Source organism: Chiloscyllium plagiosum, unplaced genomic scaffold (genome assembly GCF_037043375.1).
Source record: "Chiloscyllium plagiosum isolate Xiang-an unplaced genomic scaffold, Cpla_swu_hap1 HiC_scaffold_9, whole genome shotgun sequence".
Classification (NCBI taxonomy): domain Eukaryota; kingdom Metazoa; phylum Chordata; class Chondrichthyes; order Orectolobiformes; family Hemiscylliidae; genus Chiloscyllium; species Chiloscyllium plagiosum.
Window position 1 is genome coordinate 61,777,751 of NW_028270147.1, and position 13,211 is coordinate 61,790,961.

Sequence of the window (13,211 nt, forward strand, 5' to 3'; positions counted from 1 at the left end):
TGAGACCATAATTAGATTAGCTATGAATGGCAGACCTGGGGCCATTCATAGAAGGGGCCAAACAACCACCTCCTGGTCTTAATTTGTATGTGATATAGAGTCATACACATATGTTTGTATATCCTATGCTTCCACCATTACTATACAGTAGAAGAGTTTATGACCAGATATAAAGGAATTTGATTTTGGGAAACTATCTACTTGCAAGCAGTGTCATTGCATAACGCTGTCAGATCAAAGATGCTCTTGAAGGAACGTACAACTTAGGTTCAAAATCAGTGTCTATTTCCACCCACTAATGGATCAAGAAATAAATATGGATTCAGCTGATACAATTTTTTTTACAAAGCTGTGTGATAAAGTTATTGTGACGACAAAGTTTTGAGTTGGAATTCCATGGCAATACAACATAATAGTACATGCCTCTGGAGTGTACAATGATTTTCAATGGCTGGGCTTAAATGATGTATCCAATGTTGGTCCAAACACACAGCAAGGATATTCAAGAAAAAAAATCAAACCAAACACAGTCTTAGGCTGAGTTAATTGCGAGGATTCTTGAGCTGTAGGGAGGTATTTATATTCCAGAAATAGTGTCTTAAAATCTTTGGAAACGCTTCCTCTCTATTTGAGTACATTGCTTGTGACATGGAAATATGCAGATGAATGTCTGGGAAAGAATTAGGTTAGATTTAGGAAACAACATCTATAGAGCCATCAGATACTTGGAGATATTGCTAAAGTAGGAGGGAGATTCTAGTTTACAAATAGAAGCTTTAAGGTTAGCTAGGATTTTAAAAAAAACTATTATTGAAATCTCACTGAATTTTCCTTGATGGATTAGGTCAACAAGAAAGCACCTCTCCATAATGTTTCCTAAATTGGCCTCAAGTTTTTTTCTTTATTTGCCTATTCCCAATAGGACTGTAAAGTTCTGATGATCCATAATATGTATCCTGATGTATCAGTGATTTGGTAACACAATGCTAAATATCCTGAACAGAATGAAAGCTCTCACAAGCCTATTTAATGGGAAGAATTGGACTCTGCCAAAGAACTGCTGCTGATGAAGTAATCATGTGTAATTATAAAAGCTGCTCCAGTCACCGGGGAATCGAGAAAATGATCTGTGCTAGAAACCATTAACGACTTGAGGCTGTCCTTCTGACACTAATGGCTTTCTTCATTGAAATCAGTGATTGTGCACAAAACCTTCATGATTATTCTTCATGATTAAAGATTCCTAGGCCTACAACTTAAATTTTTCCTCCAATTTATGTGTCCTCCAAGGCAAAACTGTCAGACAAATATGATTGAAAGGATGTACTGCAGCAAAGAAGGGCTCTAGACTATTCCAATCTGTCACTGAGTATCTTGGACAGTAAGTTAGTCTCTCAGCACAAAGCAATTTACATGAGAACATTGACTAAGCAAAATCTGAGATGAGGAATGACACCTGCTGAAAGAGTTTACCTTGGATGGAAAAAGATGTATTTCTTATATATTGAAAGGTTTCATCAGTGTGCTTTAATACCCACTCTTGCAAGTATGAACCTGACCTTTTGATTCACAAAAGTGACATAGTTTTTAAAACTGTGCACTGTTAAATAGAGTGAATATGGGTGAATATAGAGTCTTTGAATTAGAGGTTCCAAAACAGTGCTGATTTGCTTGTGTGTCAGACATGTGACTGACAAAAAAAACATGAAAAGTGTGCCTTTCTTTTTAACACCAAACATGCCTCAGTCCTATGGTGCTATTATGATTGCAGCACAGTAAAAGCATCACAATTCCACTTACATCCTGACTATTTTTTCAATTTACATTCAAGGAGAAGTTTCAATTACATTCATGCCATTTTCTCTGATTTTGTATTGAAAATCAAAATTCATTAGTATGTTAAAGAGAAAGACCAATGACTTATTTTATATTCATTGGGTAAAAGATCATTCCTCCATGAAACTCTGACATTAACACACCAGTGAGGGTTTTGTGGCAAAGCATAGCAAAATGGAAAATAAACATTTATGCTCTACACTAAAGCAAGGGGAACAGGCAACAGGCTAGTTCACAAATACACAACACTACCAGATAAATTGTTTCACAAGGGATCATAATTTCACAGTCTCTGGCCTCTGCAAGAAAAAAAATTGATATGTAATTATTCCCTCTTCCAAACAAACATAACATTTTGATGAACACATGTCACCTGTAATATTCATCTAGTTACTTATTTTTTGGATGAATAAAATGTCAACATTAATAATGCGTATGAGTTTTTACAGGCAAAACAGTTTCTAAAACACAACTGTACACAATGTTATAAGGATTTGAAGTAACCCTTCACACAAATTAAACCTGTACACGGTGTATGTTTTTTAAAAAAACTCTGCAATATGTTATACATTCCAGCCCATGCATAAAGGATATGTTTACATTTCTGATTAATGTACCTAAGCACATTTTATTCAGTGGAACCATATTATTGAGTTTCAAAATTGTGGTTGTCTCACTTAAAGAAAACAGGGAATGCATATTTTGCCATATTAATATACCCTTAATTGTATTCTTAATATTTATAAAAATGTAAATAACCATTATGTAAGTGTTTGCTTATATGGTAAATATGTATTTGTTAACAAAAGACAATTTAATAAAATGCAAATGGCTGGATATTTAAATAGGCAAGTGCACATATCTGAAATTACCTGTTTAAATGCTATCGTGGAAAAGCAAAATAATGGAAATGTTTAGAATTTGAAATAAAAGCAGAAAATACTGGAAATTCTTAGGTCAGACCAGCATTGTTGTAAAGGAAAACAGAGGTAATGGCATGGATTTTCATTATAAACCAGGTAGCAACAGCTGAGAAAATTCCCAAAAGAGAAAATGCTGGAAAATCTCAGCAGGTCTGGCAGCATCTATCAGGAGAGAAAAGAGCTGACATTTTGAGTCTAACTGACCCTTTGTTAGCTTTGACAAAGGGTCAGTTAGACTCGAAGCTTCAGCTCTTTTCTGTCCTTACAGATGCTGCCAGACTTGTTGAGATTTTCCAGCATTTTCTCTTTTGGTTTCAGATTCCAGCATCCGCAGTAATTTGCTTTTATCCAGTGAGAAAATTCCCAGTTCAGTTCACCCACCTCAAAAGAACGTGCGAGCATACACAGGATTTTCATTTGGTTGGGGTGGGGTCAGCTAATCTGGGAAAGAGTTTGAAGGCAGCTACAGGGCTTTCTGGGTGCCGAGTTCATGTTGCTTACAATGCTCAGCTCAGTGCAGTGGGACTTCAGTTCTGTTGTAAGAATACCCACTTATCTGTTTCCTTGTGATTTCTGTGGAAAATGATGCACCCCAATACTTCCTTCATAGGCCTCATTCCAAGGTTTAACCCAGTACCTATCCCCTGTGGTTCCTCATTTTCCCCCCTCCTATGATCCACTGACCTTCATGCAAGTCCGCGGCACTTCTATGCCTATTCATCCACTGTACACTGCACACAAGCAGTGAATCCAGCAATGACAATCTCCGTATTTGTCTTGCCTTCCACTTCATTTCCCAAGATTTATCCAAGACTGTAGACCAGGAAATTCTCCCACCCTTAGCACCTGTTATCAGACACATTTGAAGGATTTACATGCTGATAATCAACCCAGTTATGAATACATCTTCCAAGACCAACAAATTCCAATACAGGACTCAAACCTCAAGCTTCTGGCTCAGAAGTAGGGATGCTACCACTGTGCCACAAGATCTAATTGGAGCAATAGGATATGGAAAATAAATTTTAAAAATAGCACAGTCAGTCATTCATTGACAATTTTCCACTTCAATTGAAAAAATAATTTTACTACAGGCCAATGTAAAAGTGTTGATCAATCCTTTTAAATAATCAAAAGCAAAAATTGTAAGTACTTGGAACCTCCAACTTACATAAATAACGTTTGTGCAATTGGCACAATAGCTCTTGAGGCCATAGCTATCATTCTAATAACCTTTTTCCCTGTTTTATCAGTCCAGCAGATACCTGAGATCCCAGTAAAGCCTCATTATGCATTCTTGCTGAAAGCCCATGAATCACGAGTGCACTAGGTGACCCAACTCCATGAAAATTCCAAAAGATGAGGATTTGCAGATTTCAGCAATGGAGCAGCAGGTCTGCAATGCTGAGGGTCAGCCTGCACCCTTTAAAGATCTTATTGAGAATTGAAAACATCAGGAATGGGGACAGAGATCCCAGAATATCATCAGAGTTGCCATTTTCTCTCCTCTACAGAGCTTCTTCAACTTCGTGAAAATCCAATTCTGTGGCTTTTCATCAGACCAGTTGCTTGAAAAAGGTTGTTCAGTTTCTGAGTACAGATGCTGCCTAGCAATCTGGTTCATGGCTGTTTGTTTGAAGGGATGAGAAAGGAAAAGAACAGGTGTCTGAAATCTAACCACTGTCAGAACTCTAGTATTTTCATTGCTATTCGGAACTCTTATCTTGACTGTTTTTATCTTGGGTTGCTAAGGAAATTTGAGACTTCTCAATGTGTTACTGACATTTGGCAAATTATGTGTAGTCAGTGATTTACTAACTTTCAATAAACCAGCCGTGACAGAAAAGTTTAGAACCCTAAGGAAGTTCCTCAGCTCTTGCAAAGCCATTTACTGATTAATAGATGAAAAATAATCAGAAACACTGGAGGAAAATATAAGCAAGATGGGGGAGAAAAACAGAAGCCAAATTTCATGTCACGTGGTTAATGGTTAGCAATACACTCAGACTGCTCCCACACTCAATGCAGTGTAGAATCCACAATTTATGCGCACACAAGCTACCAACCACATTTCTCGCATTAAGGAATTTACAGTCATCATGGTGGTGACCTGCACCGGTGCCATGTGATTTTTACCAAGCAAACAATTTAAGTTCCTTTCTGTGAAAAATTCCTTCATTGATCATATAAACACTTAGCAAAAGTAACTACATATAAAGCTCTTGACAAATTTGGGCAGAACACAAATCAGCATGGAGTAGCATATAGGGAGCACAAGTCAGGCCAGATTCTGAATCGACAAAACAAGAACCTTGAAACAAAAGCAGAAATTGCTAGAAAATCTCAGCAGGTCTGGCAGCATGTGTGGAGAAAAATCAGAGTTAAGGTTTCAGGTCCAGTGACCCTTCCTCAGAACGGTTCTGAAAGAAGGGCCACTGGATCCAAAATATTAATTCTGATTTCTCTCCACAGATGCTGCCAGACTTGCTGAGATTTTCCAGCAATTTCTGCTTTTATTTCAGATTTCCAGAATTCACAATTCTTTCAGTTTTAAAACTAGAACCTTTCTCCTTTCCCTTTGTTCTCCAATTATTGATACCACAGTTGACTTACATCTGTTTACTAAGCAGGCTTTTTCTCAATTCTCCTTTTTCTTGAGAACACTAAAGACACTGATTAGTGGTGCAGTTCAATTCCACAGTTGATTGCCGATCATCGGTAGGTTGATTTAAAGGCAAATTTTCATATTTGGCTGCACTCAGACTATAGAGCAATGTATTTAATCAAATGAGAATCAAAGTCAAATCTGATCTCTTTTCCCTGTGCAGAGGCACTTTCTAGTGACACTGAAGAGTAGTCAAGGTAGGAATCTTAACTACTTCTTCCCTTCTCATTCAAAAGTACACTAACACTGGCCAAATCTCTCAAGGCTCACTTTAAGTTTGAATCAAGGCATTAAAAAAATCTAATATTGAATTAGTCTTGGTTTCAAAACAGGATCTAAGAAGGAGAAAACTAAAAGATTAAAAGAAAACACACGTGCTAAGGCACTTGTTGCAATTAATTTAATAGTAATTGTTGTCTATTGAATAAAAACAAATTGAAAAGTGCTTACATTTGTAAATTATATGAACTGATTTTTTTCACACTAATTCTATGTATTAAAAGGTGGTGAATGCATGGACAGTAGTCTCCATTTCTGTACCAGATGATTCCGTTAGAAATGATAATCAGAATTTATTTTACTGTTTGATAATTAAGTACACAATTCTATACACTGTAATAATGCACTTATGAAAATAATAGTATTTAATTTATTTTAGTCAGACCGTGTTCAAAGGACTGAGGTGACCAAGAGAAGGAATATTTTGATAGCATTTAGATTACAGGCTTTCTTGTCTCTGAATTTGTTGATCCTTCTATTGTCCTTCATCCTCCAAACTTTGCTGTCAAATTCAAATTTGTCATCCTAAATATGTTTTCTCCTTCCTGCAGCCTATCTAATTACCAAGACTAGTTTCAACATTTTGCTTTATAATTAGTCATTTTGAAACAATGGAACTTACCTCCTGCAAATTTTGAAGTTTTGACTCTACTTCATCAATATTTGCTGATTTATCTAACCTTCTCTGACTTTTTACTGAATTTGTTGCATTGTGTCATCGCACACTTTCAGGTTTCACAAATGAAAAACAAAGCAAGTATGAAGTCTTTAGCACAAATAGGAAGGTCAATACTTCAGATAACATACATTCTGGGTTTGGAATGGATTTAAAAGAGAGAGAGCACAAACAATGTATACAATACAATTTTGATAAAGACAAAACCTTCAGTCAACTGCAGAAAAACCATTAAGATGATTAGATGATACTTGATCATCTGTATTAGTTATTTTTGAGTGGTTGTGTGTTTTTGTTTGAAATTGAGGCATATATGAGCTGAGATTCATCGGAGAAGAATGATCTTCATTAAGGCTGAATTTCAGAAATGAATCCAGGTAAGATATTGAATACGTTTCAGAAGGATCCTCAAACTCCACTGGTAAATAATTTTTCAGAAATGGCAATTCTTCGGGATTGTATCTTGTGGTGTTATTGTTTATATTGTTCTCAAATGATGACTGCCCTAAGTAGCAAAAATCCATTTCTTCATTTCCATTATGTAGGACTTTGTTTTCTTGGTCCTGAAGTTCAGAAAAACCCTCTGAAGAATTAATAGAATGTGACTTGGTTTCATCAGTTTGTGTTAGCTGCAGGAAAGTCTGGTTTTCAAGTTCCCACAGATTGTTAGCCTCATTACCTGAAGCATCAGTTTCATTATCTGAATACATGCCTTCATCTGAATTGCTGCTCATACACTTCCGCTTTTTGCGAAGGGTATCTGCTTCTACACTTATCATTATCTTTGAATAGTCAAAGTTCGACAGGTCTGTGTTCTGTGCATAAGTGGTTTCCACATCACCTTCCACTTCATCATGTGAATCTTCACTTTCATAAAGCATGTGAACTCTAGGTGTGTCTGGATGTAGCTCTGAAACTATTTCATTGACAGAATTCTCATCAATTACATCTTTTTCTTCTTTATATTCTATAATCTCTTCCACAACGGCCACAGAAAATATTTCTGATTCTACAAGGAGTGGGACAGCAGGCATCACACCTTGATGGTGTTTCCCAAATAGGTTTCCATTAGTGAGAGACTGCAGTATGAAAGACAAGGTTTGTAAAAAAAAAAATTACAAATTGAAGAGAAATATTGATTATAGTTTTTGTGAATTGATTCTACAAGTACCTAGTCAATAACAATTATCAGTCTCATCTGTTAATTAATTATGTTCAACTGGAATAGTATATTGGATATTATCTGTCATTTTATTAATCTTTCAACACCAATTTATTTTCAGACATCAATATTCATCAGAATAATTGAAAATAAACAAAATATATTTTAAAAGTATTCAAAGACACAACAGAGCAGTTGGATGTCAAGTCATATTATGTGAGATATCTGCCATTCTACATCAAAATTTACATCTAGTCCATGGCACACATCTCTGGTGTTGGCCTTGTCAGGTACCATTTTAGTAAGGCTTTAATAAGTACCATCCTTTACACACATCAGGAACAGGCATTAGGCCATTAAAGCTTCTGTTTTCTGGCAACATTGGCAGGTGTTGAACTAGCCAACACTGGTATTGATCACTACTGGGGCAAAAAGGGTTAGTGCTCACCTTAACCCCATTCCCAAGATTCCTGATCTCACTCCTGACTCTGACCTCTAGGTCCCCTACTAAAATTTCCCACTGGCCCCAAACTCCTAACCTATCTCTCGATGTCAGATCAAGGTTTAACCAATAGTACTGCAGACCCTGTAAAGTTCTTTCTTGAACTCCTAACCTTCCCCTCCTGATCAAACTCTGAGGCTCGGCCAGTTCTTCTCCTGATCCCCACTAACTTGCCCAATTGCTTCCGTGAACGCTTGGGCACAAACCTGTGGGAGCTCCTTTTTCTGCACCTTCTACATGATAATTAAAACTATATGCAAAGTTCCATGCTCCTGGGATCTCCATTTATGAATGCTGGCTGTAGGGACTCTACGGGTGAGTTTGCCAAAATTCTAGGCCATATGATTCAAGGGTCGAGAGTTCTAAATGTATGTAACCAACTATGAAGAAAAATGAACAGATCATTTACCTTTTTCTGGTAAATCTTTTGACTTTCAGGTGAAAATATTATACAGTTAATCTCTAAAAAATTGGACAGTTGAAAACCTAGTTACAACCTAGTTGAAAACCTAGTTAGTGGGCGGCACGGTAGCACAGTGGTTAGCACTGCTGCTTCACAGCGCCAGAGATCCGGGTTCAATTCCCGCCTCAGGCGACTCTCTGTGTGGAGTTTGCACATTCTCCCCGTGTCTGCGTGGGTTTCCTCCGGGTGCTCCGGTTTCCTCCCACAATCCAAAAATGTGCAGGGGTTAGGTGAATTGGCCATGCTAAATTGCCCGTAGTGTTAGGTGAAGGGGTAAATGTAGGAGAATGGGTCTGGGTGGGTTACACTTCGGCGGGTCGGTGTGGACTTGTTGGGCCGAAGGGCCTGTTTCCACACTGTAAGTAATCTAATCTAAACACTAAATTCAAGATTCAGGAATTAAGGTGTGGAAGCACCACGTGCTATTCTGTACTCAACTGTTAGACAATATTGAGGTGACAGACGAGCTGGTGTTGATCTAGTGAGACAATATTCAAATCAAAATAGATGTATGGGCCTGGATTTTTGTGGCAGATGAGGCCATAACTCAGGAGTCACATCCCTGAACTTGACGCTTATTAATTCTAAAGGGCTGGGTTGTATTTCGCAAATACATACTTTACCGATGTAAATGCCACATGTAATTTCTGATTTGGTAACTAAGTACATGAAACATAATTATGCACAGACTGGACCTGGCAGAAGCAGGTCTGAACTTTGTGGATTTATTTGGATAGACAGGCTACCCTCTTGGAAAAGTAAGGCACCCCTATTTGTATGGTCCTGGATACATTTTGGAGAGATAAGCTGCTTTTTAGGAGATGTAAAGTGCTTGCTTGAACTATTAAAAGTAGACATAAATATGTGTGAAAAGTGAAAAAATGCATTAACTATTCAACTTTTACAGCTGCCAACAAATATGCTAAAAACAATGGTCAAAAGGAACTATCAAACGTGTTAAAGCATTTAAAGTGTTAAAGCATCTTGTGGGCGGCACGGTGGCACAGTGGTTAGCACTGCTGCCTCACAGCGCCAGAGACCTGGGTTCAATTCCCGCCTCAGGTGACTGACTGTGTGGAGTTTACACATTCTCCCCGTGTCTGCGTGGGTTTCCTCCGGGTGCTCCGGTTTCCTCCCACACTCCAAAGATGTGCAGGTTAGGTGAATTGGTCATGCTAAATTGCCTGTAGAGTTAGGTAAGGGGTAAATGTAGGGGTATGGGTGGGTTGCGCTTCGGCAGGTCGGTGTGGATTGTTGCCCCGCAGGGCCTGTTTCCACACTGTAATGTAATGTAATGTAATCTAATCTAATCTAAATCTAAAAACTCCAATCCAATAAATATTTGAAAAGAAAGGAAAATAATGTGTCTGAACGCTTAGAAAAAATACGCCATTCTATTTCTTGGCATAAGTTTAATGGTTACTATTATTGGATTAGTGCTGCCCGTCTGATTTTACACTTTCTATTCTCATAGTTGGGTCCTGCTATTTCACAGTTTTACTGACATATTGTTGTGGTTATCGAGTTTTTGAGCTGGGACTGGGAATTCCAAACCTTGTTTTTTCAAGGGATTTTGCAGTTAAACAAAATGTTTGTATTTAGAAGTGATTATACAGTTGAAAGATGTTACATTTAGATATTTATTATGAATTATTTCTTGAAAGAAAATCTGCATTTGAAACTTAGAATTAGTTATGATTTTATCCCAGCATGGGTTATGAGGTCTCCTTTGATGCTGAATTAACTGTTGTACTGGGTAAGGGCAAAAGGAGGTGGTTGGTGTCATGGGTTAGTATGAGTTGGCACTGTTAGCATTGGGACTATAAAGGAATTCAGGAGTTGACCTGGAGTGTACAGGGGATTATGGGGAGAAGTGGACGAGCATAGTTTGACATCAATGGGGCATGAGGATTGCATGTAGGGCCAAGGGGGATTGAGTATTAGTTTCTTTTGTTTTATTATGATTTTTAACTCTTGGACACAGTACCTGAGCCTTAAAGCAGAACTTTGCTAACCTGCCAGTGGGAACTGCAGCTCTGCTTGTGTTCTAGGATCTCCTAGTCCCACTCCCAGAGAACTCAGCTACTCAAAACGAAAGTCCCAACATCCAGGACAGTTTCTCCTGAGCTGGGTTTGCAGACCCTGGAAATGTCTCAACTCGACACTCCTGATTCTGTCTCCAGCAGTCCCCTCTTTCATTTTCATTGCAAATCAAACTGGTTGGTAATTGAAAAGACACATTTAATTATTATTCCCTGACTGACTAGTTTTAAAAACAAATACCAAACATTCATTAAATCCTTAACAGTATTTTTGGTTTCACTTGATTTTGTTAAAATCAACAAATTGTGAGCATAATTGCTCTAGGATGTTGTTTCAATTTAAGAGATTTTTATAACAGAGGCTTTATATGGAATGGTAAAAAATGTTTACACTGTTTATTTAATCCATTTCCCTTGATTAGACTGCTGTCTTTTGATCCCCAAATCTAGGTTAAACAAGATCTAAACTGTTTAATTCCTCAATCAATTATGCATCATAATCACACCAGGTATACACTCATCCCTGCATCAGATATTTATTTCTTTGATGTGCCTATTCCCAGTTAGCTGGCATTTTCAGTGCAATAAATGCTTATTATTCCTCACATAATCTTTCACAGGATTTCATTAATTTTAATTTTAACAGTCTTGGCTAACTATTAACTTCTTTCATCGTTTTGTGTGTCCATTAGTGTATATCTTTACATAAGCAAAAGGAATAGAAAATATTTTTAAAAACCCACCTTTTTAAAATCAATTTCTTGAGCCCAAGAGCACTTGTTAGGATTGGGGACCTCTTTCCAGACACGATGTCTTAATCTGAATGCAAAAAATGTTTTCTATTAATTCATCATATATCTGATACAAATTCTTAAGTCTTATCATGTAAAAGACTAAGCAGATGAAATGAACTAGAACTTGTCTTTATTTGGCAACTAAAACTGATTCAATTTGTAAATTTAATGGGCAAGCACACACAGTATAATCAGACAAAGTCAACATAGTTTTACAAAACTATGTTTGAAAACTGTGTTTGAAAAACTTAGTGCTTTTTTAAGGATTAGGCTAGTAGGATCGAAGGCAAAGAACAGATGTGATATATCTGAATTTCAAAAAGGTGTGCGTAAAACAGCCACACAAATGCTGTAGTCAAGACAAGAGCTCTGAGTTAGGTGAACAGATTAGCATCATACAAAACTGATTAAAGGGCAAGAAATGGAGAGTGGCATCAAAGGGGTATTTTCAAGGTGAGAGGCTGTGAATAGTAGAGTGTCAGAAGGTGCAAGGATCAGTTCTGCAGTCTCACCTCATTACCTATGGATTATAATGTGTACACTTTTGCTGACAATACTTGGGTGGAAATCTAAATTATAATGAGCATATAGACAGGCTGCAAATAGATATGGCCAGGTCACGTGCGCAGGCCACAAGATGATAAATGGAGTATAATGTGGCTAAGTAAATAATGAGGTATTCACTATGGTCCTAAAAACAAAAAAGCAGAATATATTATAAAAACAACTTTTAAACATTGAAATTCCGAGAGACTTGGCTGTGGTCATACAAGGAACGCAAAGCTAGTATGCAAGACAGCAAATATTCAGGAATTGTAAAGGAGAACAGGAATGAGGATGTCACAATTGTACAGGGTATTGGTGAAGCCAAACCTGGAATTACATCTGAAGTTTTCATCTCCTTATTTAAGGAAAGTTATTCTTCTTTTGGCAGTAGATAATGACGATTCATTAGATTGTTCCCTAGCTCATGAAAGGCTGAATAATTAGGTCTATATTCTCTGTAGTTCAAAATATGAGAAGTCATCTCATTAAAAGATATGGTGGGCCAAATGATCTCCGCTTGCACTGAAACAATTGTGTGATTCTGAATGGATTCAAACTCACTGACCAGGGACTATTACTTTGACCTACATTCCAAAGTCTACAAAAAGCACTGCCCTGGCAGATTTATTGTTTTGACTTGCTCCTGCCATGTTTATTTCTTCCCATTTCGACTCTACTTGTTTACTCCCCTTATCCAGTTTCTTCCCACCATCATCTATGATCTTCTAATTCCCAACATCATTTCGATAATTTCCAGTTTCCTGGCCCTCTTCACTATACACTCCCAATTTCCATACGTCTACAACAACATCCGTGCAGACTAAACGTTCCCCAATTCTTCCTTGAACATAGACCCATACAGTCCCAATCTATTACTACTTCCACTACCTGACAGAACATGTTGTCTCACTGAAGAACTCCTTCTCCTTTAATTTCTTGAATAAAAGCAAAATACTGTAGATGCTGGAAACAAACACAGAGCACGCTGGTAAAACTGTGGAGAGATGGTGTCAGATTACTTCACCAGTTTTAAGTCTGGTGTGACTCTTCTTCAGAACAGTTCTGAAAAGGAGTCTTTGGACCTGAAATGTTAACTGTTTCTCTCTTAAAGACCTGCTGAGTTTCACCAGTATTCTATCTGTTTCCTCCTTTAATTTGTCTCATTTCCTCTAAAGAACAGTTGTTGCTATGAGTACCTACTTTCAGCCTAGTTATTTTCAGGGATATGAGATATATCTATGTTCTGGTCCACTCAGGCCCTCTCCAATGACTCTTTTCCTGGCGCATTGATGACTGTAACACTCCTATTTCTAGCTTTCATCC

At 37.5% G+C, this 13,211-nt stretch overlaps 1 protein-coding gene across 2 annotated transcripts in view; it reads right to left on the reverse strand.

The window, feature by feature from the left end:
• Nucleotides 1-3,031: 3,031 nt before the first annotated feature.
• Nucleotides 3,032-13,211, reverse strand: part of lepr (leptin receptor) — a 126,581-nt gene continuing 116,401 nt past the window's right edge. For both annotated transcript variants that reach the window (XM_043699432.2, XM_043699431.2), the window contains exons 18-19: nt 11,292-11,367; nt 3,032-7,458 (exon numbers count right to left, since the gene is read on the reverse strand). In XM_043699432.2, the coding sequence (XP_043555367.2) occupies nt 6,589-7,458; nt 11,292-11,367 (946 nt within the window). In that variant the 3' untranslated portion in view covers nt 3,032-6,588. The remainder of the gene's footprint in view (nt 7,459-11,291; nt 11,368-13,211) is intronic.